General features: G+C 48.2%; 2 protein-coding genes across 2 annotated transcripts in view; both read right to left on the minus strand.

Moving 5' to 3' along the window:
* Positions 1–27400, minus strand: part of LOC144124122 (rap guanine nucleotide exchange factor 4-like) — a 396964-nt gene that overhangs the window by 12850 nt on the left and 356714 nt on the right. The window contains exon 6 of the mRNA XM_077656784.1: positions 10571–10713. Within this exon, the coding sequence (XP_077512910.1) occupies positions 10571–10713 (143 nt within the window). The remainder of the gene's footprint in view (positions 1–10570; positions 10714–27400) is intronic.
* Positions 19061–24334, minus strand: LOC144126377 (phospholipid-transporting ATPase ABCA3-like). The gene has a single exon (XM_077660430.1). It carries the CDS (start codon positions 24323–24325, stop codon positions 19061–19063), a length of 5265 nt encoding a protein of 1754 aa, XP_077516556.1. The 5' UTR covers positions 24326–24334.

Genomic DNA, 27400 nt, shown 5'->3' on the forward strand with positions numbered 1-27400 from the left:
ACGACTAGGCCACACAAATAAAACAACCAAACCAACTTTTGATAAAAAACTCTTAGTATTTTAATTGTAGTCAAACCGAGTAGACGCGCGAAAGCGTGCTTAGCCAAATTGGCTCATGGCTTTGTTTTGCTGGATCGTCGGCGCGTCTGGCGACGATATTAGACTCAAGTTAAGCTGTGATAGAGGTTAAGCTGACCTGATCTGTTCGCGTCGCAGATGGAGGTTGATGAAGACGACGCTGTGCAATAAACAGCGCGAGAGTGTGTTGCAGTTCAACAGCAGGCGAGGTCGGCTGCCAGCTGATCTGTTCGCGCCATCGCGGTTCGAATCTCAGTCGCAGCCACATTTATTTTATTCATTTATTCAAGGTCAAGGTCAAGGCTTCAGCGATGGGCCGGCTTTTGCGGCTTTGGTTGTGAAGTAGAGCTTCTGCTCTAAAGGAAGAGCACCGGCATCAGGCTGCTACACCTCTCACCTTTGCTTTGTTTACTTCTTACTTACTGACAGTGCCGTGAATATCGTCTCTTTAACCCGGTCGGTTAATGGCTCACGTGGTGTATGTGCGAGGTTACAATGTGAGTTACGAAGCTAACCATTTAGTGAAGTGCCCTAGAGTGATTTCGACATCCTGAAATCGCTTAACTTGTAGCAAAATGTTAGTACACGGGTGTTTCTGGATTTGTACTTCCCTCCTGTTCGGGCGGAGAGGTCGGTATCTAACTCACGAACTGACTCTTAGGATGTGATCGCCCCCTGCCGCTGCAGGTGGCGAGCCCGGTTAAACGTTGCCTAAACCTCAGCCCGTTACCCTATAAGTCAAGGAGGTTTTGCTCTATGGAAGGCCCCATTTATTGCTTTCTTCCAGTGCTGCTTTCTGTCGACACTACATATTCGTTGATGCAGTGCAATGCAGAGGCAGTCTGAGGCTCAGAAGAGTTGCTGGATAGAAGCGCGAGGAAGGCTACGGCTGGCTATCAACTGATTTATAGATAAAGAAGCCCAGTATATTAGTGTAGGTGACAGAAGAAAGATTATCATATGACACCACATAACACCTACTGCGGCGTTATCAAAATGTAAAGAATAAACAAAATTAGACAATTTCTTAAACAGAATAACTGCTGCCGGCCTTGGGTCGATAAACTGCTCTCGTCTACTGCAGTGGTTAAACAGGTGGGATGGAGGAAATATCCCCACTTTTTTTTTGTTTTCGAGTGACTAACTGAAGCAACCATTAAAGCACGTGACGCTGCTGCCGCAAGTGGCCAGCGCTTCCGGAGGCTTCTGTGCAAATTTGATTATTTTCTTTTTTTATCGGGGCAGAAGTCCTTAGCTCTTCCCGTAGTTTTGTGACTGTGGCGGCATCTTTGCCAAGACAGGCGCGGCACAACACACTGACAGATCTGCATGGAATGACGTCATGCCTGATGCCTGATGGAATTCCATGGAGACCAGTGAGCGTGTCAGAATGTGCCGCATGTCAACAAGCTCAAAAGAAGAAGACACACGCGCTGCCACAAAACGAGACAATGAAAAAAAAAAACGCCCTGAAGATGAACAACGACCATCTAGCTCACCTGGCCGCCTTTCTGCATCACCACTGATGTTTGTTGCTGGAATGTCATGGAAGAAGCAGGACCTTCAGATTCATCCTTTACAAATATTTCTTTAGACAGTCTATAGGCTGTCCGTAGGCCTTTGTCTATGAAGTCTATGGACTGTCTATGGACAAATGCTAGACAATGGTCTATAGGCGATACGAATTCTCTAGACGGTCTATAAACAATATATAGATTTATGGGGATACACTATGCTTAAACTTTTTATAGACACTCTGTAGACTGAATATACAAAAAGAAATACCCAAAGGAAGGCAATAGTCTATAAGAAATCGATAGACTATCTACAGGCCATTTGAGATAGGGAGCGAAAGAGCCTATTCCGCAAAACAATCCTCCCTTACGCGCCGTGGAGGCAACAACAAAGTGACGAAAGCGAGAAGACTAATCTTTTCGGGCCGGAGAAGCGTGAGCAAAGCGACTTAGACGCGAAGAACATACAGATTGCGGTCCGGCAGTCGACGCAGTCACGAATGACCAACGAGCCCAGGAAACCACCTTGAACTACATTTCTACTACGACGGCTTGTCGTGCCTGTCCCTCTTCCGTTGCCCGTGTTTATTGTTTCTTTCATCATTAATGACGAACAATGCCAGGAAACCATCTTGAGGAGGCGAATAGACGAACCTTATGATTGGGCAGTACGAGCCGCCGAGGCACAAGCCAAGAGACGGAATCGGCAGGGCGAAGACAGCAGTCAAAACAGAGGCTGCAAGCAAAGCCAAACACTTTCTGGACAGCCCGTTTAGCTACAGCAGCTGGACGTGCTATCGATTGCGGTCGAAGAATGATCTCTCTGCCTTGGCTCTGCTTCAGCTGCCGATACTCTCGTTGGATGTTTCCGGCAGTGACCGTTCGGTGCTCTGGCTATGCTAACACTGAATCGCTTTACCTTTGACTGAAAAATGAAGAAAAGGACACGGGCGCAGAAAAGAACATGACAACACGAGCGCTGCGCTCGTGTCGCCATGCTCTTGTTTTGCATCCGTGTCATTTTCTGCGCTGTTCCGTAAAAGATGAATTACCAACAATCCCGGTCTCCCGTCCCAGCTTTAAAACACTCGTCAACATCCTGTCAGTTATTTTTACTTTTTGACACCATCGGTGTCTGAAAGTATGCCGCTTCAGCAGCCCTGCCAACAGTGAGGGGATAGATCGCTTTCTAACAATGTTTTCAGTGCAGTGGCATTCAGCAGTTTTTCAAGCAGGTCGCACGTTTCTCCAATAAATGTTGCGGCACAAAAGAGTGAGGTCTCATTCACCACTCCTCGCTGACACTTTGTGTATTGTGTTGTGCACTCATTCTCGCAATTTTAGTCTATTCGCTTACGCTAGCCTACATCGATTAGGTCGTATAGGACGTTGAGCAGATCAGTTCTACTTCCGCTCTATGTGTGATCTTCATGTTGTGACTGATGCAGTGAAGGCAGCAAATGACTACACGCGGCAGTTTGTTAAGTGCACCGCCAGCGCTCAAGACCAAAATATCATGGCAACAAGCAGTGAGGATCGCAAGGAATCTGCTTTATGATTCCTTGCGACCATGACAAAGAAAAGCGATATCTCCGCCGCGTAAAACCTATTAGAAGCCCTCATTGACCACAGCATGGCAGCACTTATTCTGTTTAGGCAACGTTTTAGAGTGACTGCTATTCTTTATAGCTTTAGCAACGTGGCAATGGCTGCTTTGTGGAGCCAGCTGCTAGTCTTGCCAGTGTCAGCGGCTCCTTTATTCTAAGTCTGTTTAAAATAAAAATGAACTGGTAATCAGCCTTGTAATGTGTGGTGCCCCTCATTGCCTTATTCTCGAAAAGTAACTTTCTCAGTATATGAAACCACCATGCTCAGGTAAAAACCATGATCGTGAAAGGTAAGTGAAGTGCGTGAAACCGCTTTCTTCGCGTCAGGCGCAGAAAAATAAAGCGGTGATCTCAAGCGGAATACTTGCTTTACATAGCAACGGCAAGTTATTCTCGACAGTAAAACCCTTTTTTGGTTTCTGTGGTCCTAATCGATATAGATATTCGCATGGATCTCATTATAGGCTACTTTGATACTGAAGATGTTGGTAGCCAAAGGCTTTACTGTGGTTAACTATCCTTATTTAGGAAATAAAAATGCATTATTGCCCATTTTCGCTCATTAATATTCCTCTTTCAATACCTTCTTTTTTCATTTTTTTTCTGTTTACTTTAATAAGATTTGAAAAATCTGCTTATTATGGTTTTGCCTCTTCTCGTAACAGGCCGATTTGTTTTGCACAAAAATGGCTCCTATTGTCCCTCCGGCAATCGCTGTCATTGTGCTTTCGGCTTTCATTTTTCTCCACCGCCTTCCATCTAATCTACGTGACACATATCCGTTTTATATATCCTTCTATTCTATCAATATAATACCCGCTGCTTGCCCTTATGAAAAATTAATTAAACGTTGAATTTTGATTCGATAAATTATTCCGCTGAAAACAGCTACGAAGATGGTATTGCTTTTGTTAAACAACAATGGAACATGAAAAAGGTAAGAATTCGTCACGGCTTCGAGGCGGCTCCTTTTGCCTCGGTGTTTTTGACTGCCGCACGTGCCGTTAATCAGTGCCGGTAGGGGCCATTAAGAGCGGAAAATGCATTATTTCTCTGCTCCAATATAGCCTTTATGGAGTACTTTCGGTGCATATGCAAGAGGTACCGTTGCGTCGTCGCAAACAAAGCTGCGGCCTTCACAGGTGCGGCTGATTGTTAATTCATTCCGCACTCTGAACGAGCCCCTTAAAAGGCTTCACATGGAGATAAAAACGTAATTGACTCACTAATGAATTCTTCACTGCCTCTCTGCTCCAAGAGTTGGGTATTGTGCAACTTTGTTTCTAATCTGACTGTAGCAGTTGGAACTTGTTTTTACATTTATTATTGCCTGAATGCATAAAAGGAGAGAATTATGATTACGGAAACGAAGTTTGGGGCATGCAAGAAGGCACCACTGATGGCTGTGTCCCCGCAACAACAAAGGCTCAGTTATTTCCTTGGGGTTACAATATCCTCACTTTCAGTACATTTCAAGAGATGCAGTGAAATGCGCTGGCATGCTTAACATTATTAGCCGAATGCATTTAGTACAGTGTAGGCACAAAGCCCTCAGACAGAGTGATGGCATTCGCGCTCTGTCCAAACGAATTCTCGAGAAATTTTGTTCAGGCGATTTGGTTCACTAAGAGCACGTTGCGAGTTGCTGTAATTTATTGCGAGCGAAGCCATATTGGGTACGTGCACCGAGAGTAAACGTTTGAGGAGTTGTCAGCTGTGGAAGTCTTTTTCTTTAACTGGCTACCTGCACTGTCTTGGGGAATTACACCATTAAGCACACAAAGCATAACGAGAAAGTGTGAACAGAACACAGTAACAGGAGAACGCAGATAATTACACAAAACTTGCGAGAAGTTTAGAGCGCGCAAAAATTCATCCCTATCAGGTTATCGAAACAACATGCGGCAAACTGTTTCATTTATGAACCTTCCGGAGGAAAAAGGAGTAGCGAAACGAGTTTGCATGAAATCAGTACTACTTCATGTGTCTTTTTCACGGTTTATGCCTGTATGTAAATAGCAAAATCTAAAGAGCAATTTGAGACAGAGATTTCACCGGCGATCTTTCAATTAGTTCCAGAAAACGGTACGTCTACCGATAGACCTTGCAATAAACTCATAAACCAAAATGGCTTAATCATGATGGCAACATGTAGTGGAGCAAAATGTGGGAAGGCTGGCAATTTTTGTCATTGAGCTCTTATTACTTTTCTCTTCGTTCAGGTGAAAGTCAATGTTTAATGAGTTCGCGAGTGTACTTCTAGCAATGGGAGGCAACAGGGCTTCGCATGCGACAGCTCTGAGAGATAAATATTACGCAACCGCTGCTCTGAGAGATAAATATTTCGGCGCGAGCCTGAGGCAGGTTTTGGCAGAGGCTGTGACGCGTAACGGTTGTGCCTGAACTTTTTAGCGACTATTTGGCTGTCCTGTTTGCGCAGTAGATGGGGCCCAGCCACTCAGCAGTCTCAAACACAACTCTCATACACATGACTCATAACGGCAGAGTCATACACAAGAGACATTGTGCGTCAACATGCTCGAAAACGGACAAGTGCATCTCAACGTATTCATATGCACTTCTTCTTCTTCTTCTTCTCCTCAAGTAATATGGCACTGGATGTTTATCCTTTTTTTTCTCGACCCTTTCCACAACGGAATATAATGTTTTTCCATGTCTTAGCATACGGAAACTTTCCACTTTACCGAGTGACGTTCTGTAAGGCGACACGTACTAAATGAGCCTGACCACGTTGAAGATTGCTTTAGTGCATGCAGCGTGCATGTCTCTCTGCTTCTTGCGTGTTTCTTCAGCTTCTTGCTTTCAGTCGCTGTGACCAAACGGCGGCATCAGTTATGCTTGCAACGATACAAAGCAGCGTTAAAATGAAGCTATTTCGCGGTATTTAACTGTACACTGCGGGAAACTATAAAATTTTCGTTGTTACTAAAAACAGGTTGCGTGTTCTATTTCTTGCCAGGTTGATGCTCATTTTCCAGCAAAAGACGCATTTACTTTTGAGAAAATTGGATTTAAAATGGAACGCTTTTCTGCTCTCCACTTCAACTCGGGACAACAGTAAGAAAACGACTCCGTGATGGTCACTAGGAAGTCATTGGCGATGTGCCTAGCCTCAGTGTTTCGCATGAACTAGTTCTGACGTCCCCACATTTGGCTTCTGAAAACGCTCGTTGGTGACGATACTGGTATCTCATTTTCTGGCCTTTTCTAGCGTATCAAAGCCCTGTTTCTATACCAATCAATCTGTCAATCAATTTTTCTTCACTGTCTCGTGCCTGATGTGTGAACCTGATGAAGACGTTGATATTCTGATGAATGTGGAATTAGAAACCTATGAGATTTCAAGCTCGTTACAGAACATCACCTTGCCGAAATTAATCGTGAACACTCAAGTACGGTTTGCTTTGTAACCTGCAGCTCTGATTTAGCTCGTGAAAATCTATCAGTCAAGTGTTGTATCGCTCGACGCAAAGCTCGTCTAATTCCTGGCGATATGTCAAGATGGCACAGTGTCTATAACTCCCTTCAGCCTCTTGCTTTTGTTGAGGGCGTCAGTTTGCACGAGCAGAGTCGTGCTTCGTGTGTCCCCGAACTAATTCCACACAGTCACGTGATTCCAGACCGCCTCGATAGCCCAATATATTGTCATGTAAATGGGGGCGAAGTTTATTGCGTGAACGTTGCGAGTATACAACGTCGCTGCCTTACCGATGCTCATCCGTCACGCGAACGCATTCTGGCTCGGCGGAGAGCGGAAGCGATGGTTTGCACGATGAAGTGATCACGGCATCAACATTATGTGTTCCACTAAGCTCGAAGGAAAATGATGCCTCACTGGTGGTTAAAATGAAAGAAATACTACTGCTGCGGTGCAGTGCAGCCACGAAAGCCATAAAGGTAAAGAAGAACTGGCTTGCAGCTTGCATTGCCACCTACCGTATAGAGGTGCAGACAATTAATATATATAAAAGCGTAATACAAAGTAAATTAGATTGTTTTGACACTTAATGCGGGAGAAAAAGAAAACTAAACGAGATGATGAATTTTGTCAATGCGAAATTGGGGAAGAAGGAAAGGTGAGCAACGTTTTCACTTCCATGAGCAAGCAGTAAAGTTTTTCGTTTCGGGTGCAGCGTATTTGCAGAACGCGGTGCACGTTAAGACGACCGCACTCTTGCACTTTTCATAAACCTTATCGACAGAACAGGCTGGCTTCAGCTTCAGTATCGTGACCCACAGCGGTTCCGAACTTCTGGGCCACGATAGGGCCTGTAGGGGGTCTAGAAGATGTTCGAGAACTTTAAGGCATACCAAATAACGAATTTGCCTCTTTTTCTTCGTCACAAGGAATACTCTGACTGTGGACCCAGAGGGCTTGACAAACACAGGAACGATGCGCTGGCCGCATTCTGAGGTAATGCACAACCACATACTGCACAGACACTGCACAACCATTATGTGGGCACATTTTCAACTCGGCACCCTTGCCGAGGCGTAATACGCAGTGGTTCCCTGTCTCAACTGCAGCATGACCCGGGGTCGGCGTTGCATGGCGCACAGACATCTTTACGACGTAGGACATCCGGAAGCAAAAACAGCCGCCGTTTGGCGAGATTTCTCCCAGAGTCAGGGCGAAAGACGTGTGAGAGGGTGACTTGATTATAATGGACAAGAAAAGAAAAAGGAAGGCCACGTATGCCTGACATCAATTTTACACTGGCGGCAGCATCCCGCACTTTCCTATTGGGCCACTATCTGGATTGTTTTTAGTCTTCTGAAGATAGCAGCTGTCCTCTTCTCTTAAAGAACACAAGAACCCTACATCGCTTTGCCGAGCTGTCCTCACGCGCGTTTTACCTTAGTGACGTCACTATAAACAAAGTAGTGATGGCAGCTCAATACGGAGCCGTAGTGAATAGTCGGTGCATACGAAAAATTTTCTTTCGTTCCGGAAAATTGTGAATGAAGAGTTGATTCCCCCAAAGGATGAATTCATGCCCGCCTTTTCACGCTCCTGCTGTAGGCACTAGCTTAGTTTACTTTATTCCATCTGATGGCCTTCTCTCATTTCATTGCCGCTATATCTTTCCTTTTTTGCCTTTCGTTCCCATCCCCGCGTGTAAGGCAGCCTACTGGGCATCGCTCGGTTGACCTCCCTGCCTTTCCGTCCTTCTGTTTCTCATTCTCTCTCTGAAGCAAAATTTAGGCACCGCTTTTCGCTCTTACCTTCAAGCAGTGTAATTTAGAAACCGTGACGTCACCGAGAGTTGTTTCATGGTAGGGATCCCGACAAATTATTTCGTTTTCTATGTGGGAACGAAGGTTCCGAAGTGAGGCGCTGCCCAATCACGAAATTCACCATCTGTTGCAAAAGCGGCGAGGCTAACGCGGCTGTCACCGAAGCGGGCGAACCTTCGTCTCTTGCCGGAACCGGGACTGGGTTAATTTGTTCGCGGCTGCTCGAGAGCGATAGCAGAGTTAGCACCCGCCAACTTTTCGCCTCAAAGCGAGGGAAGTGGGGCGCGATAAGAGCGTAACTGTTGGGCCTCACGCCTACGCCCGACGCGTTAACGGTATGCTCGGAACTTTTGCCCCGAATAGTTCCGTTTGGAACAGTGAGATATGAGCTTAACTGAACCTTGGAATAGCGTCGCTGTTCCGTAAAGCCATTGCGTATAAACGCGAAACAGGGTGCGCAGGTTAATGCTAGATTCAGTCCGAAGAAATCGTTGTGTCTATCTCATCGTTTGCTTTCTTGCAGCAAACAGTCGTTACTTCATCTCGAATGCACTGGCGGTAACGGAGCACTTTGCATTTGTTACTCCGGTTACCGAAGGATGTGTAGAGTTCGGAAGGATTTGAGTCACTTAGTGCTCGAAAAACAGATTACCAGCGTTTTTTAACCATACACATATTTCCTCAACAGCTATTGCCTCAACAGCGCAACAAGGATGGGACGAAACCGAAACAACACACTAGCGCTATCAACGGATTTATTGTAGAAACAACGCAAAGTATATATACAGCAAAATATAAGACCAAAGCCAATGCTACGCGCTGTAGAGGCAATCCGGCTTTCTTTGGTTCTATATTTTACTGCACATATACTTTGTGTTGTTTCCGCCATAAATCAGTTGATAGTTAGCGCCTGCCATTTTCGGTTCGTCTCGTCCTTGTTGGGCTCTTGAGGCAATATGAATACATACCACGATGCCCAAATTTAGGCTTTACTTAACTATAATCCTCGCACACTACTCTTATAGAAGTACGTTTAGCTCGGCTGCCAGTAGGATCGAAGACACACTGACTGCCAGCCCGTGCACAGTGTATATACAGGGTGTTTCACCTAACTCTTTAGACAGTTTGAATTGAAAAAAAATTGAAAATTGGTTGTTGGGGAAAGGAAATGCCGCAATATCTGTCTCACATCTCGGCGGACACCTGAACCGCGCCTTTAGGGTAGGGATAAAGGAGGGACTGAAAGAAGAAAGGGAGAAAGAGGTGCCGTAGTAAAGGGCTCCGAAATAATTTCGACCACCTGGGGATCTTTAACGTGCACTGACATCGCACAGCACATGGGCGCCTTTGAGTTTCGCCTCCATCGAAACGTGGCCGCCGCGGTCGGGTTCGAACCCGGGTACTCCGGATCAGCAGGGAATTTAAAAAAACTAGGCTTTTGAGTTTGAAGAGCGCTATTTTCGGCATAGCATTGTCAGCGGTGTAGTACATCAAAATATAACTACGATATGCTAACTAGCAAGCTGGGTAACTAATACTAAATACTTAAATTTTAACTATTACTCAAAGGCTCCTTAATAACTGGGAGGCGTGTAGCCCACTCTATGCAACATGCATATCAGTTTTTAGAATTTCGAAAGCGTGGTTAGCCTTGGCGATGCGGCCAAACAAATTTTGGCTACATCGCACCAAAATAAACGCAATTTCGAGAAGCTTGCAGGTAAAGCAACCTCTCCTGTGCACATAACTCATCGAAACAGCCAACATTTCTGGGGCCACACCGCTGAGGGCAACCGCGTTTTCGAAATCCTAAAAATTGATGGGGGTATTACTTACGGTGGGCTACACGACTCTCAGTAATTAAGGAGCTTTTCAGTAATAGTTAGAGAGTTCACTATTCAATATTAATCAACCAGACTTCTAGTTAGCACATCTCAGCTGTGCCGAAAATGCTATGCCGAAAATGCTATGCCGAAAAAAGCGGTCTTCTAGCTCTGAAAGTCTATTTTTAAAAATTGTGTAAGATCCTAGGTGAAGCACCCTGTATAAGTTGCACTCATTCGAAAAATGGCACGCAGTAGCTCGGCGTGTAGTATGAGGGAAGGCACTCACGCGTGACGCCCCTGTCCAAGTCTTCGTAGTATCCGTAGAAGCACAGCTGCTGCAGTAGCACCGGGTGCAGTCGGTGAAAGGCTTTGATGCTGCGCAACCGGCCGTAGATGGACTCCAGGTCGTCCTCGGTCCGGTCCCCTGGACTGCAGGCGAAACAAAATAAAAACGACGCAGCGTCAACCACGGCAATAATTGTTATTGAGGTTGAGGCTGTTGTTAGCTATAGGTCGGATTAGCCTAGCTATCATTCCGCCGGCAACTGCTGCCGTGGATCACCATGTTACTCCTGTGCTGCATTGCACCTCGTCTTGCTTGGTCTGTGTAAGATGCTGTAACAAGTTTTTAGTGACTAATACCCGCTTCCGCACCTCGCGGTGGCTCAGTGGTTATGGAGCAAGGCTGCTGACCCGAAAGACGCGGGCTCGATCCCGGCCGCGGCGGTCTAATTTCGCTGGAGGCGAAATTCCAGATGCCCGTGTACTGTGCGATGTCAGCGCACGTTAAAGAACTCAAGTGGTCAAAATTTCCGGAGCCATTCATTACGGCGTCCCTCATAGCCTGAGTAGCTTTGGGACGTTAAACACCTATACGCATAAACTAAACCTAATAGAAGATTTTGTTTGTTAGATTCGTAACCTTCCCCACCTTGTTTCACTTGTCCGTTCATTATCTTTTGTATCTGGGGGCTGGTGCTGACCTTGTACGCACTTGAAAAACAGCAGGCGAATGCAATGAGCAGTCACGCTCGGAAGCGGAATGAGGTTTGCGGGTGTATGGGATGGGAAGTGCGCGGACTACGCCGACAACAGGACTTCGCCAAACGACACAGATACATCTCTAATTGTAAAATTATGAATTAGTCTGCACTTTACAAACTAATGAGCTTCTCGTCGTGTAATTACTTTCTCTTTAATAACATACTTTGCGAGTTCACGGTCAATATGTGGAAGATGTAGCACAAATGGATGGTGTATTCGTTCAGTTACTCAGATTTCTTTTGAACAGGCACAAAACAGGATTGGTTAATATTGATTAGTTTAAATTAGCTTGATATTTACCACAAAATAGAAACAAAAGTCAAACGAAGCAGCTACTAATCAAATACATTTACAATATCTGTTCTTTAGGAATGAAGTGTTTCTTGTTTAAGTAAATATTTCATTTATACCGGGTGTTTCAGCGAACAGATTAAATTTTTTTTTTCAGAAATACACTTTTTGGTGTAAAAAATATGGCTATAATATTACCAGTGTTCCCGGACACCAGAAAACTGGTTAATCGTCTTAAGTAGTAAGCTGGTTAATTACCTTTTAATAAATAACTATTTAACTAGTGGAAATTGGCGCCTAGCTGCCATTCGTGACTCGCAGCCGTTGGTTAGTAATAGCGATATCAGTTTTTAGAATTTCGAAAAAGCGATTACTCTTGCCGCTGTGGCTCGACAAAATTCGGCTGCATCAAGCCAAAATAGAAGCGCTTTCGAAAGCATGCAGGCAAAGCAAACCCTCCAGTGCACTTTAGTCGAAAGAGCCATTTCGAACGCTAAGCTATATGTTTACAAATTCGTACGATCCACATTGCGCCCTCTGCGGTGAAGTGGCTAACTTATACCACATGATATATGGGCATGCCAGGACAATCGAGGTATTCCAAGAAAAAATAACCCAACAACTGAGGACTGGGAGGCGGCGCTGTCCAGCTCACGTTTGGAAGACCAGATTTTGCGGGCGAACCGGGCGAGAGGGGCAGCAAAAGATAATGGGCTCCTGGAATGAGGGCCCACCCACCCATTATAAGCGTTAAAAGTTTCTCTCTCTCTCTTTCTCTCTCCCGGATAGGTACTGCCCTCGCACTATGCATGTGCAGTTAACATCGGAAGTGGGCTATTTTTTCTTTCCTTCCCGTCAGCTAGCTTCGTTACAGGAATAAAGCCACGCTTCTGTGACAGCGTTCAGATTTCTGTTTAACGGTGCCGGTTTAGTGGCATGCATTTTGTAATTTCTGTTAAAGAGGTCACGGCAGCCTATTTTCGGGCATATGCTGTTTAGTGCGTTTGATTCCGAACACGTCAAGTTATATTTCCCGGAGGTTTCAGTTCATTCGGTGCGGTAGATATTTTTTAAAAGGGTTTTTTTCTTTTCTGGCCACCTCTGATCGATGACGTCACAAGAGCATACCCACCATGCGTAGCCTGCTGCGTGCTGTTCGCTGCGTTGAGGTGCTTGCATGCACACCGTGGATGGCGTTCACTAGAAAAGGTTTTCTTTGGCTTAGCGAAATAAAATGCATTTTAGGTGTGGCATGTTATTCATTTCTTATGGGTGTGGTCTCTCTGGGGCAGGCAAGCCGTCCCGTATGGAAAATGTGGCAAGTGCCATGCATGCCTTCGCCTACGTGCGCTGTGAAGGGAATGGCGATGGCTATCCTTTGCTGCCTACGAAGTTCTTGCCCTCTATTCGACGGCTGAAAAATTTAAATTATCACAAGGCGGTAGTCGAGTAAAGCTTGCGGCATGAAAGGAGTCGAGAAAAGTGCCGAATGCGACAGCTTCCCAGCTGCACGGATGCTTGAGTGGCGCGTGTGTGTGCTAGTCGAAAATACATTATTTTCAGCTGAAAGAACCGCTTTGCAAAACCAAGCCACTGGAAAAATGTCACGCTTCTCGAATGTTTCATGGCCCACATTTACGAATAGGTGCCGAAATTTTGATTTCGCTCCGGTGCCGCGTAATTGTTAGGCGAAAAACTCGCATATATTCGCTAAATGAGCGCTTCAAGATAATAGTAGGCTATTTAACATTTACTATGCGTGAGCAAAGTTTACTCAGGAATACGACGATTACAACTCAGCCCCGCGTTGAGGTTTACATAGCTGTGCACAAACAGTACTCTTAGCTTGCATGGCATAAAACCTGAGGTGAGCTCTCCTTATATTATCTACTCTTGCTCACAAATGGTAGTTTTACTCGTTTACACTTAACGATAACACTGCAATAAGCGCTGATGGTGCTATCGCTTCCCTGCGAAGCTCTTCGCGTTGGACTGGCGCTTCTTGCTAATTGTATCTGCTTACTCCACTGCCACCGATACTTGATATTAATTTAAAAGAGAGCATTTGCATTAACGAAAACAGCCAGATTTGTTGTCCACAGTCGACGCCGACGACTGCTGCCGGATGCCTTCAACAGTTCTCTGCAGACCGGGTCACATCGACACTTCTCTCTAAGATATTGTACGCGCGTCCTGCGACGTAAGTAGTCGCCGCCTTGAGGTCACTGTCGCCAAAAATACGCGCGACGGCCTGCATGCCGAGCTAATTCACAAAACATGTGAATTAGCTCTCCGCAATCGCCGAAATCGCACATCCGAATCCTACGCACTCTGTAGGCCTCCTCACAAAAGGGGCCGGTGGTCTGCCGTGCTCCGCTGGTTCTCCGCTGGTTCTCCTCTGGTTAGTGTTAAAAGGCGAAAATATAAAATGTAGCCGTTCGTTTCGCTTTATTCTATGCGGCTAAGGTAGACACAACCTCAGTTTTCAGGCAGTCGCTTCCCTGGGCGTGAAGTTTTCGCTCGGCCGCACAAGCCCTAGCGACGGCGGCAAGCGAGAAGCAGGCAACCGTCGCGCGGTGTTTTGCCCGTGTCGCTTGCTTTGCCGCTCGGTTCTATGCGCAGACACGGAACAAAAGCACATCTTCGCAGGTGCACGTCAGTACGTCGCGTATGCGACCGTGGCTAGAATGAGGTTTCCCACTAATTTTTCAATGTTCTTGAATGTCCTACCAACTAGCAGCCCCCACCACAGTCATCTGGTTCTCACTAAGCTCACTCTTTACTACGATACGCGCTCGTTGGTCGTCGCCAGTCTAGTGTGACTGACCAGTGCGTCAGCAACGGCATCTGCATACCGAACAGCCCACCGACCGTCGATCAGCGTCGCATCTGTTTAGTGTGACCGGACCCTAACTACACCCAAGAAAAACTACGTTACTGTTATCGTTTTTGTGGCACCAGTCACTCATGTATGAGGGACGACTGCTACTTCGATCCCCCACGAAAGTAAAGGTGAAAGGCACCTCGTTTTCCGCACTGCGGCAATGCTAGCACACGATGCGCTGCTCTGTGTATGCTCTTGTTACGTCACGCAAGCATTCATTATGGCGGCCACAGCCGGTAGGAGGAGTTACCAGGTCTCAATTTTTAGCGCGTTTTCTGGAAAATACAGCACGTCCAGGGTACTCAAATACTGGATATCGAATCAGAAGCTCTTGTATAGTTTACTGAAGCACAAAACTGCAATATGAGGAACAAACACTTCATGGCTCCTTTATAAACTTTTTTTTCAATGATTTGGCCTGGCAGCTAAAATAACCCAGAATGACTCCGTAGATGAAAACTTTTTTGGAATTGTAGGGCGATGTTGCTTCCTACCAGGTGCCTCATTTCTGTTGCCGCATGCGGAAACTGATGCGTCTCATTTGTTGTAAGCGTGCAGCCGTTGAGTCGGAAATTTTGGCCGCAGGTGCTGAGCGTTTCGGAGTCGTACAACAAACATGAATGAAAAACATTATAAATTTCGATGTTCTAGGTGGTTGCAGCCCTATTCGGGCACCCCCACGAAAGCAACAGCATCTTGGACGACATCACACAAATTTCGGATGGTGTGCTCAAATTGCTTTCCCTCGACTTCAAGGACAGAAGAAGGCGGCCTTTCATGGCGTTCACAGCAGATAAAGGCATTTTTCTGCGAATGTTTTCAAGTCATATACTTATATGTAGCTTCAGATCTTTGAGGTTGGCTGGTTCCGTCTTGAAAACCTTCTTTTTAACATATCCCCAAAGGAAGAAATCCAAGGGATCAAATCGGATGACCTAGGACTCCTAGCTGTGTTACTATCTCTCCCAGTAGATGGAAAAGAACTTGGCTGTGAATTACCGAAAAGATGACGGAAAACGCTGTCGAGCTTCGTGATGCTGAAACTACACCTTATTCTGCAAAACCAGTGACAACTCTGAGGCAGATTAAGAGGCGCTGCCCTTTCTAACGCAGTCTCTGCACTTCTTTCCAGTTAATGTTTCCGTTAATGAAGTAAGGACCAGCAATATGGCCCTTATAAATGCCACAAAAAACGTTTGTTAAACATCTTGCTCATGCTCATGTAGCCTGTGTGGGTTCTGGTCGCACCAATAATGGGCTCTATGCAAAGTGGTATCGGAATCCCAGAAACATTGGTCCTCGTAGGCCCAAAGCACTCAGTAGAGAAATTACGGGCTTTCGTCGTATTGAATCAGACACCAATTGCAAAAATTGATCCGTTCCAGAATTCCATTTGATCTGAGCTCCCGGTGAAGGCGCACATGATGTGGGTGTTAGCTGCGTCTTCGAAGGGACCTCCAAACTGAAGCCGGGTTCGCTCAATATGCGCCGCGAATTTCCCTGATCGCTTGCTTCCGGTCGACGGAGATACACGCCAGGACATCGATGTCAAAATAATCGGTAGCACTGGTTGGTCGCTTCTTTTTCTGAGCGTAGACTGATCCAAGGGTTCTAGATAGATTAAATACCGATCTAAATGTGGAACGAGATGGCACACGACAGCAAAGATGACGGGCAGCATACAGCCGGGATGCCAGCTCCGAGTCCATTTGCGCGCTCACCTAATCTGTCACAATATCCACCTCTTCAGAAACAGTGTTTTAGAGTTGCGCTGCAGCGGCTGTTCTTCAATATTAACTCTGCAACTTTGAAGTTTTGGTCTGTACAGAGAGGCGAGGTGACGCTTCCGTACATTCAAGTCATTTGAGAACCTAACACTGTTCTGACGGCGTCACCCGCGCACCACAAAATAAGGACCTCAGAGGCAACTGTTAACTTCTTGCGTGAAGCTGGCGCTGCAAACAACAAGAACTGCCTAATAGCCTACAGCCACTGACGGGTAAGCTCTAATTGCTTCGAGCGCGAAACATTTCTTTGTCTGATGTATTTCCTAGCAAGCAGCGATAATACGCGATCAGTAGCTAAACCTGGCGACTAAATAAACGGAAGACGAAGCTTCACATCTTGCCTGTCTGGTAGCTACATACCGGTATGCCTGCAGGCACACTGTCGCAATAAAAGAAATGCTGCATCAAAAGTGGCAGAGACAAACGACGAAAAAAATTTCTGAGGGCAATCAAGTCTGCTTACGAGCAGGAATGCGAAAGCATGGAACTTTCTAGAACGCTAGTTTTTTACCTGACGGCCGCACGCGTTCTTTTTGTGGTTATTTTTTATTTGTATCTTAAATTTGATTTATTCCTGTTATTTCCTTTTATTTTCGTTTCAGTTTCTATTTATTTATCATTTGTTAATTATTTCTATATTTAATGTCTTCTAATTTTTATTTTTATTTTTTTTAAATTTTTATTGATTTTGCTGTTTATCCTGCTTTATTTTTGTTTTATTTATTTTAGTTTTTTGACGTCATTAAATTGACAGGTCAGGCGGACACTTCTTGCGAACGGACACTTACGATGGACTCATGAGGCAAGTAAGGTTTTCGCCTTAAAACTGAAGGCGGCGCTTATCAGAGCCAAAAGGAAAGCAGTGGCCATTCCCTACCTGCATAGCATGGCGCACAATCTGAGGAATGTTGCACGTCGTTTTAGTGTTGACGTGGTCTGCTCAGCACCCCTAAAGCTTCAACGCCTTTGTCCGATGACTGGGACTTGTCCAAGAATGGAAGAAAAAAATGCACCCATTTACGTGTGGATTGTGTGCGTTCGGTGGTTTACCAGATTCCTTTCACTTGCCAAAAGGTGCATATCGGACAAACCGGGCGCTGCTTAAATATCCGCCTAAAAAAACACGACCAAGCATCGTAAGATGTTCAGGCCCACTGATTCCCCGTCACAACTCATGGCTGACAACCATATCCCTACCTTAGAATTGCGAAGAACTATAGCACGACTTAAATTTTTTTTCACGATGTATGACAAGTCGCTAGAATTTAATGGACGGCCATACATTCAACGTTACCTGCCACGCGTGTCAAGGCACCGTCACGCTCACAATTTGCTGCCTTTCCATGCCCGTACTAACTTGTATAAATATTCTTTTTTTCCTGGTACAGTTAGTCAGTGGAATGGTCTCCCTCTGAATTTTTTCCACTGATAATTTTGACCAGGCGCTGCTGCTGTATTTTGCGTCTTGACATTCTGTGACGTTTTTTTCTGTAATTTTATCAGGTTATCATTATTCTGAGGGGTAGCGTATGCAAGTTCATTTCTGTGAGATTACGTAAAAATCATTCTACATAACTGAAATGCATGCTTGTTCACTTTTGTTCTCTTCCCATGTTTTGTTCTCTTTCACATGTTAAACGCAAGAGCTTATTTATAATTGACTGTTATCGAGAGAAAATGTTGTACGACATTCCCGCCTGTTTGGTCTCGTTGAGACCGCAGTATTTGTAAATAAATAAAAGTATCTAAACATTGCGCTCAGTGCGAAGATAAAAAGAAGTGTAAGGTGATTTTTCAGAAAACCGAGGTACTTTACCGGCACCGAGACCAGCGTACCATAGAGATTATGGAAGTGTTTTTCATAAAGACGAAAACTAGCGCATGCATCAGACAACCCTCTATCACATTATTTGATGCGAAGATACGGTTCCTAGACAATACCTGATTTGCCATGGGTCATAGAAAAGGGCGCCCCGCGCTATTTTCAGTTTTTGAGTTTTTCCTTGTGTTGATTCCCTCATGTGATTGCTGACTTCGCCGTTTATTCGGTCGCTTTTATTTATGTTTCCTCCTGAATAAAATTTTAGTTGCGAGACAGCGCTTGTGTTGTGCACCTCTTCTTCGTCCGTCGTCTATGTTCGCGCTGTATTTTTTTCCTTTAAAAATGTACGTAACCCAACTAGCCCAACTCTCCATCCTACTTTTCAGGGCCCTCAGAATCGACGGCCGCATGGTTGGCGATGACGGAGGACGAAGCAACAGATAACGCCGCTGAGGCAGCCCATGGTGGCAGTCGATGCTCCCTAGGCGGGAAAATTACCACAGTCGTTTCGAAATAGGCGCCGCAGTCATTGCAACGCATCAGCAGATGAATTTTTTGGTCTAGATTTTCTGCGTTCAACCACCGCCGAGTTTAGGTTTTGTGCGCAAAAAAAAAACACGATTTTCTCGCGCTACAGGGCTCTTGAGAACGAAGTTTTCTTCGCTTTAAACGCTGATACAGCAACGTTTTCTCCTTAGCTACAGCCGCTAAACTTAGTTAATCAAACACTAATCAATTTTAGTAAATTAGTTGGATAATCAGCACGTTTTTTTAGTTACTGACGTCCTGCGCAGCGAAGTTTTCTTCTTTATAAGTTCTTTTTCTCGAAAAGTATTTTTAAAAATATTCGAAAGTGCCATATCACGCCGCATCTTGGGGCCTCATGGGAGGGTGCAGTTTCGAAGATGACTTCAGGAGCGGAAATATTTCGAAGCAGCAGTGCTCTCTTTATTGCGGCACCATTGAGCGGATGGTGGTTGGATTGTCGACGCGCGAGGGTACCACGGTCAGATAATTGTTGGCACGCTCGCCCGAATAAAGGATCTGGCGGCGCGCCAGGCCCACGAAGATGTGCTCCAGCGTGATGTCGCAGAGGGACATCTCTGGTAGCACTTTGCTGCGCTTAATGTTACACAGCTTGGTGAAGAGCTCACCCCAGCTCGTGTATGTCTTGCCCACGCTGAGCATCATCAAGCCTTTGTAGTTGTGGCAGAAGTTGCACTGGTGGAACTCTTCCTGCATGGCGTCGACGAGCATGCGCTGGAACTGGTAGTCAAAGCGCCGCTCCGGAGGCAGTCTCAGCGTGACGATGTAACTGCGGCCGTACTTCTGGTTCATCTGAAGCGGCTCGCCCAGCGCCTCAATCTTGCCGGTCTCGATGACAGCCACGCGGTCACACAGAACTTCACAGTGCGACATGCGATGTGAGGTCATGATGATGGACATAGCCTGCGCTCCCTTGAGCACCTGCAGCATGCGGAGGATCTCGTTGCGGTACAGGGGCTCCACGTCCGAGTACGGCTCGTCTACAAGTAACACAGGTGGCACGCCGATAACCGCGGCAGCAATAAGGAGCTTCTTCATTTCGCCGTGGTTACACTTGTTGATCATCCGGTCCTCTTTGAGCCTACCCGCCAGGGCCAGAGCACCTTGCACAGCCTGCCGCCTCAAAGAAACGCCGCGCAGCCTGGCCATCAGGTCCAACAACTCACCGACAGTTAAAGCCGGCATGCTCTGCGCAGAAATGCCATCCGGCGCGTAGCCGATCCCCAGCTGCCAGGCGCGCAAATCCGGCACCAGAGAGAGGGCTGCCATGTGCGCTCCGCCTCCCGTGGGCACCTTGAGGCCTACCAGTATGTCTAGGAGCGTGCTCTTGCCTGAGTTGTTGATGCCCACCAGGCCAAAGCACTCGCTGCGGTTGAGAACAATGTTCACTCCGTCCAGGATCTTCACGGGCTTCACGAAGCCGACGGCTTTCTGCACGTTCCGAATGACCATGGCGACTTCCCTGAAGGCCTTAGTGCGGCACACCTGGTTGACAAGTCTGACCTCTCGCTCAACCTCGGGGTCCATGGAAAGGGCCACGAGCCGCGGACCTCGCTGTTCCTCAGCGTCTTCACCCGGCTCGTCGCCGCCCAGAAGTCGGCGAGCAGCGTACCAACGGAGGCAGAAGGCCAGAGGCGAGTCCAGCAGGGCGAGCACAGCCAGGTAGAGCATACCCACTACCACCATGCTAACGGCTTCGTAGAAGCCGGTCTCGGAGAACGGCTCCAGTGGGTAAAGCAAGCGTGCAGTCCGGTTCTGCTCCAGGGCCTCGCAGCAGCGCGATGTCCTGACGTCGACGCTGAAGCGGGGGTCGTGGCAGGCTTCTTCGAGTAGTTCGCCTCCTGTCAGGCAGATAGCGTTGAACCTGTACAGCAGGATGACTTTGATGATGCCCCGTACCAGCGCGTAAGTCGGGAACCAGCGACACAGGAAGCGCCACAGGAAGAGGAATATCTTCGCGGCCATCGAAGGGCTTCGCTGCACCAGCACGAACAGAATCTCCACGCCTAGGGAGCCCACCATGCCGGCGAGGAACAGCCCGAGAGCCATGAAGGAGAAAGCCCGGGTGGTGTTCCTGGAGAGTCCCGAGAATAGGTACGCAAGAGGCAGGCTCGAGAACGCGTTGGCAATGAACAGCACAAGTATCGCCAGATGATAGCGCAACGTGATGTCCATGTGATTGATGAAGATTGTGAACGTCATCAGCAAGCTGTTCCACACTGCCATGAACATGTCGAAGATGAAGTGGCCAATCCAGTAAAGCAAGCCTGTCATGCCAGTCATAAGCTGCAGGTGCTTCAGCCCACTGCTCCACTCCCCCATGGGGGCTAACACATGGCTGGCCGCATAGGAGCTCATAGCCAGGGACACGAAGAACGAGTAAAACACGCGCGTGATCAGATTGCGCGTCGTAAATAGCTCGATCTCGTGGCCAAGTTGCCTGTGACCGGGTTCGAACACGAGCTTTCCGTGTCGTCTCTCGAACTCTATCTTGGGAATACGGTTCTCCTCGACGTAAGGCGAGTTCACCAGGATTATGTCCGAAGTATTCTTTCCCGTCAGGTTCCTGAGAAGCGCCGTGTGAAACATATTCACTGCCAGCACAGCACTGTATGGGCACTGGCCGTTGAACCAGATGTAGGCTCTCTTTCCTGTCAATAAGCTCACTCCGTACTGGTACTTGACGATGTACTCGTAGATGTTGCGCTGAGCCCAGAAGAGCAACTCGCGCTCCACGAAGCGCGTCTTTGGCGTGGAAATACGTGACGAATGCTCGGACATCACCGGAAGCAGCACGTGCTTGCTGAACTTCATGCTCGCATCGTCGCTTTCAATGAATCCGTAGGGGTCGTCCAGCAGCTCACTGGATGTGTACGTGAAGTTCGCGGCAGCCGGAGCCAGATCAGGCATGAAGTGGCGCTCGCACAGACCCAGGAGAAGCATGGAGGCCAAGGGAATGCCCACGGTCAGCGGCTTGATCCACCAGATGCGCGCCCAGATGTAGAAGCGCTTGCGCAGCAGCGCGTCCAGCACGGCGAAGCTGCCAGCCTTGCCCGACCGAGCTGTGCAGAGCTGCTTCATAGCGTCCAGCTCTTGGTACCCTTTCAACGCGCCCACGTTCGGCTCTGCTGGAGCTAGAATGCGAGTGTCACCGCCTCCGACTATGGTCTTCTGCTCGGGGCTGGTCACCATGTTGATGTAGACGTCCTCTAACGTGCAGGAGGTTAGACTCATGAACGCAATCCCGAGGACGGTGCGTTTCTTATCCAGGTACTGAAGCATGCTGGCCACATGGCCGGTGTGCTGCATGGAATCGCTCAGGTTGAAAATCGTCTCGAGTTTGGTGACACGCTTAGGCTCGATGGGGCCCATGTGGTACTGGACGACCTTCTTGACTTCGTTTTCTCTGAAGTCGGCCAGCTTGGTGAGGCGCAGGAAGAACCCGCTGCCCATCCTCTTCTTCAGCCAGGTAGGTGATCCAGCGCACATTATGCGGCCCTCACGCATGACGATGAGCCGATCTGCGAGCACCTCGGCCTCCTCGATGCTCTGCGTGGTGACCAGGACGCTGCTGTGGTAACTGCTGCGGGCCAGCGCCTCCCACACCTCATGACGACACTTGGGATCCATCAGCTTCGTCGGCTCTTGGAAGATCAGGAGCGGGGATTGTTGGGCGCCGCAAATAGTGATGGCCACGCACAGCGCACGCTGCAGTCGCGGTGACAGCGCTGACACCAGGGTATCTTTGTGCTGCTCGATGTTCAGCTGCCGGAGAAGCACGTTGGAAAACTGCTCCGCTTCGCTCCAGGGCACCTGGCGAAGAAATGAGAAGAAGAGCAAGTGTTCCTCCATGGTGAGCTCTTCGAAAAGCTCGCTTTCGTGGGGGCAGATGCTCATGTATTCCCAGCTGCGGCCAGACATGTCCGTGGCATCGTAGTTGCTCACGAACACTTCGCCGCTCGTCGGCAGCAGGGCGCCCGTGATGACGTCGAGAATGGTCGAATATCCACAGCCCGGTGGGCCTAGTATCACTGTGATCTGCTTGCTGTAGATTGTGAGACTGAAATTCTGGACACTACTACCATCGTTCCCTGTAGCGCAAAGATTAATCAGGTGCGCGACTGGATGGCCGCTCTTCGGCTCGTGTTCGCAGAACTTCGCGTCCACGCTGGGAGCAACGTTTCGAATGTTCCACTTCCTGTAGGGCAACCAGTATTCGGCCGAAAAGATGAAGGGCACTGTCTTCGGGATGCCGTAACCCCAAGGTACCACATTGTCCAGGTACACGATGAGGATGGCCATCACGGGCGCGATGGACAGTGTGGCGATGATAAGCTCACCTATGCTAACGTTGTCCAGTGTTGTCGCGCTGTCGAAGAATCTCTTCCAGGTCAGCCGTACATGGTACTTCTCAAAGCGCTCGATGACCCGAAAGCACCAGTGCAGGTACATCACGGGGCTGATCACCGAATATAGCTTGGAGTTCCTCGAAGTCAAGTAGTAGCCGAGGCCGAACAGGTTCTGCATCAGTGCGTACGGGAAGAGGCTCAGCACGAACCAATAGGCGACGGCTGCCACGAACGCCACGCCGGGTCCCCAGAGGAACACGGATAGCAGCATGGCGTGCAAGATGGTGAGCACTCCGAAGAGCAGCAGCACGACCATGAAGAGCCCCCGGTCAACGTGCTCCAGGAATGCCGTGCCGTGGACGTTGCGGTACTCGAAAATGGGCACGTACATCAGCAGGATGGCACAGCAGACCACGAAATGCGCCTCGAAGAAGTGTCCAGACCAGTAGGCCAGGTCGTTCAGACCAACACGTCGCAGCATTTCCTTGGTCCCGGCCCGCTTTTCTTGAACCAGCTTGACGACGAGCACGCAGAAGGGAACGAAGAAGCCGATGCCGAAGCGAAGCACGACACGGCTCAGCGTGCGTTCCTCGGCACCGTAGAAGAGCTTCGGGTACGGAAACCGTATCAGCTCCACCTTCATACTGATCGTTTTTCCGGCAGCATCACCCAACATCTCGATAAACGTCGATTCGACCAAATACTGCAACGGAAGCAGCAACCTCATCTCGTCGAAGCGGTCCGTGTCGACAGGTCCGGGGACGAGCAGGCTGCGCAAGTAGCCCCGCTCCATGTCGAAGGTAGCGTTGTGGAAGCGAACGTGGTACGTCAGCTTCTCCGCCACCCCAAGCGAGAACCACACGGCCACCCGGCGGTGCACGACAGGAGGCTCCTGCTGCTGCTGCTCGCCGCCAGTGCGCGCCCTCGTCGCCGGCTGCGCGGCGCTGACGTCGACGAACTGGGCTGCTGCTTCCACGTCCTTGAAGGGCACCGGCTTCCAGCCGCTTCCGAGCTGCTTGCACACCCTGGCGACCAACTCGGTGAAGAATGGCTCACTTGGAGCAAAGGCGAAAGAACCGTGTGACCAAGACTCATTGGGTCGTCCCCAGAACTGAATCGCGCTTGCACTGTCGAAGAACTTGTCCTTGTTGGGTCGCGCCCGGAACGGCGTCACTGACTCCTCCCAAACAGAGCTCAGCACCAGCAGCATACACGCGACCTCCAGGAGCGTATTCAGGTAGTGGCGCCGAATGCGTAGCAGCCACACTTGGCGCCACGCTACCAGGGACAGCTGTTTCTTGATCGAGATGCCGTCCATGGCTCCGGCTCGGGTGTCGGCAGGAGCGCTCCCAATTGCCCAAGGTGTACAGAGGTGTCTTCGGTGTGGTACCGTTGAGCAGCCTCCCGGAACGAGAAGGAAGCGAAGAGCGAAGTCGTTCTGCCCCACAAATGTGGTCGCCGGTGTTCGTGCGCCGGGGACGTCAGTCTTAGCGGCTTAGGCCTGCAGCACCCGTGACTTGGCTTTCTGGAATGAGTCACGCGCTCACCCCGCACCCGCGCTCCGTGCTCGTCTTCTTCGTCGTCGCTGCGATATAAGTGGTGTGCATTTAAGGCTCTTCATTTCCGTGTTCTATTTTTTTCCGGAATTCTGGCAGCAAATTCGGGTTTTAGCAAAACGTTGCATATTTTCTGGTTTTTGAGGACATTTCTTGCAAGAAAAGACAATTTACTACACACGCTCCTTATGTTTGAGACATGAAATGTTGCATTTAGGTGCTTATTTTCATAAACACGGTAATGCACGTGGCATAACTTAACGTAATCAGAATTTTTTTCTGAATTCTCGCAATTAATTCATCTCGTGTGTAATGTTCTCCGGTGCGCCTCTTCAGCGTCCGTTCAAGGCCTACCTATTCTTGTTCACTGTGAAACATTCATTCAACATCACAGCTACCATTTTACATGCACAAGGACCTTGAGCAGGTCGTAAGTATAGCGTGGGTAGTGACTGATACAATAATTATGAGGGAACGAAAGCATGTACTTTGAGAAAAGGAAATGTTTTTGAGGAACGGAAAGGGCGCAGTAGCTCTCAAATATCCACATCTCGGCGGACAACTCCACCGCGCAACTGAGCCATGAAATTGAAGGTGCATATATCATCGGTCCGAACCCTTGTCGCAAGCTAGCCTCCAAGTTCACTAAACCATATAAGCTATATGCAAAGAGAAATGCTAAGACACCACTCGGAATGCTGTACGACGAACGGTTGCACAAAATTTTGATGAATGTATTAGGGAATACTTCTACCACATTCAAGTCAACCAGCGATGACATCGCCGGGATATCGTCTGCAGTTGCGATATCTGTTGCTCAAACCAGCGCCGTCGCTGCGGAAGATTTGGTTTTGCTGGGACCGCGCGTCTTTTTCCATCATTCATCCTCTCTCCCGTCTGCAAGTGGCAGCGGTTTATATCTTAGGCAGTTATTTCTTAGACAAATTTATATCTAAGGCAGTAAAGGAATAATGAGAGAATTCATTGCCTTAAGAAGGTAGTGAAGAGCCCTACAGTCATGAACAAAAATTGGAGGACGCTTAAGCTTCGCCTTTGAGAGTGGAACGCGACAGCGTGTTGCAGACTATCGTAGAAAAGCCGGTGTCGTCGGCGTCGGCCGTGAGCAAAAAATCTCCTCCTCCCCGTGAGCGAAATAATCCCCCTCCTCCTCCTTTTAATGTACGCCACGGCCCAAACAGATAGCGTGCAGCAGCAGCGCAAGGAAGAGAAGGGACGCCTGTCACATATTTCGGTGGACAACCCGGACCGCGCTGCAAGGGAAGGAAAATGAAATGAAAATTGGTTTTAAGGAAAGGAAGTGAGGCCTGTCTCACATATCTCTGTGGACACCCGAACCGCTCCGTAAGGAAAGGAAAATGAAATGAAAATTGATTTTAAGGAAAGGAAGTGACGCGTCTGACATATCTCTCGTTGGTATCTCTTGTTCGGGCGCAGTGGGGCCGTGCGGTCACGCAGGAGTCACGCATTGAGCGGCGAACAACGCAGCGCACATCCAAAGCGCGTTCACCACGAAGCTTGAGGCTTGCTGCCCGTTCGTTCGGCGCGGAAGCTATGCTGGCGTTCGTGGCATCGGGTTTGTCGAGAACGATGTGCCGACGAAATACGACTGCAACTTGAGTCCCGCGCGTTTCGGCAAGGCGCCTGGCAGCGCTTCTGCGTGGTTTGTTGCTCCTCGGGTCCGTTTCACCGTACGTAGCAGAGCGATTTGGCTAACGGGCAAGGCGTCGCGCCGAACAGGCGATGGCGCTCTGTGGGCTCCCTGGCTTTTCTACGACACGAGCTCCACTCGCCGCGGTGGCTCGGTGGTTAGGGCGCTCGGCTACTGATCTGGAGTTCCCGGGTTCGAACCCGACCACGGCGCCCGTGTGCTGTGCGATGTCAGTGCACGTTAAAGATCCCCAGGTGGCCGAAATTATTCCGGAGCCCTTCACTACAGCTCCTTTTTCTTCCTTTCTTCTTTCACTCTCTCCTTTATCCCTTCCCTTACGGCGCGGTTCAGGTGTCCAACGATATATGAGACAGATACTGCGCCATTTCCTTTCCCCCAAAACCAATTAATTACACAAGCGCCTTAACGCTGTCGCGTTAAAAAGGTAGTAGCATTCATTAATGAAATGGCTACAAACTGTTTTTGCATATGTTGCTAGGTTCTAGTGTCGTGTGCTGGCTTGGCTTGCCAAATTTGTGTACACACTGTGGCAATAAAGAAGCTATACGATCAATGCGACCACTGACCGATACCAGTGAGAGCTAAATCACACACTCAGTTATTGGGAATTATGTGTACAAATCATGCGAGGCGGCAGCATCTAGCAGCCCTGCCGGCACACACAAAGGTCTATGATGCGAGGCGAGTACACATTAGAAAGAGTAACAGAAGCGGGACACACGCTCTGCACATGCACGGGTAGATCTCTCTCCGTCTAATATACTTAGTAAACCTGCTTCTGAGTTACGGTCTTGTTGCTCTAGCTCTTACTCCTTGAGCTACGATAACAGCCGTAATTATGAAGTTTCGATTGTAGAAACAGGTTAATCTGCCTAATTATACGACGCGTCAGATGTGTTCAATTACAAATCATCTTATACACGGAAAAGTATTGGGAAATTATCTCGTACGAGATTATTTTAGGGTTAAAGGAACACTTTTTAACCCAAAGAGTTTCTTACTATTGACTAGAGGGAAAGCTGGCGGCACTACACCTGAACCTCCATGGGTGCGCAAAGCATCATGGGGAGATGAGGTACTTGGTGCGGGACAGTAGGTTTTTTCCAGGAACACAGAGTGGCGTTACAGAGATGTCCCATCCCGTATC

The sequence above is a fragment of the Amblyomma americanum genome, chromosome 3, assembly GCF_052857255.1.
Source record: "Amblyomma americanum isolate KBUSLIRL-KWMA chromosome 3, ASM5285725v1, whole genome shotgun sequence".
In the NCBI taxonomy this organism is placed as follows: Eukaryota; Metazoa; Arthropoda; class Arachnida; order Ixodida; family Ixodidae; genus Amblyomma; species Amblyomma americanum.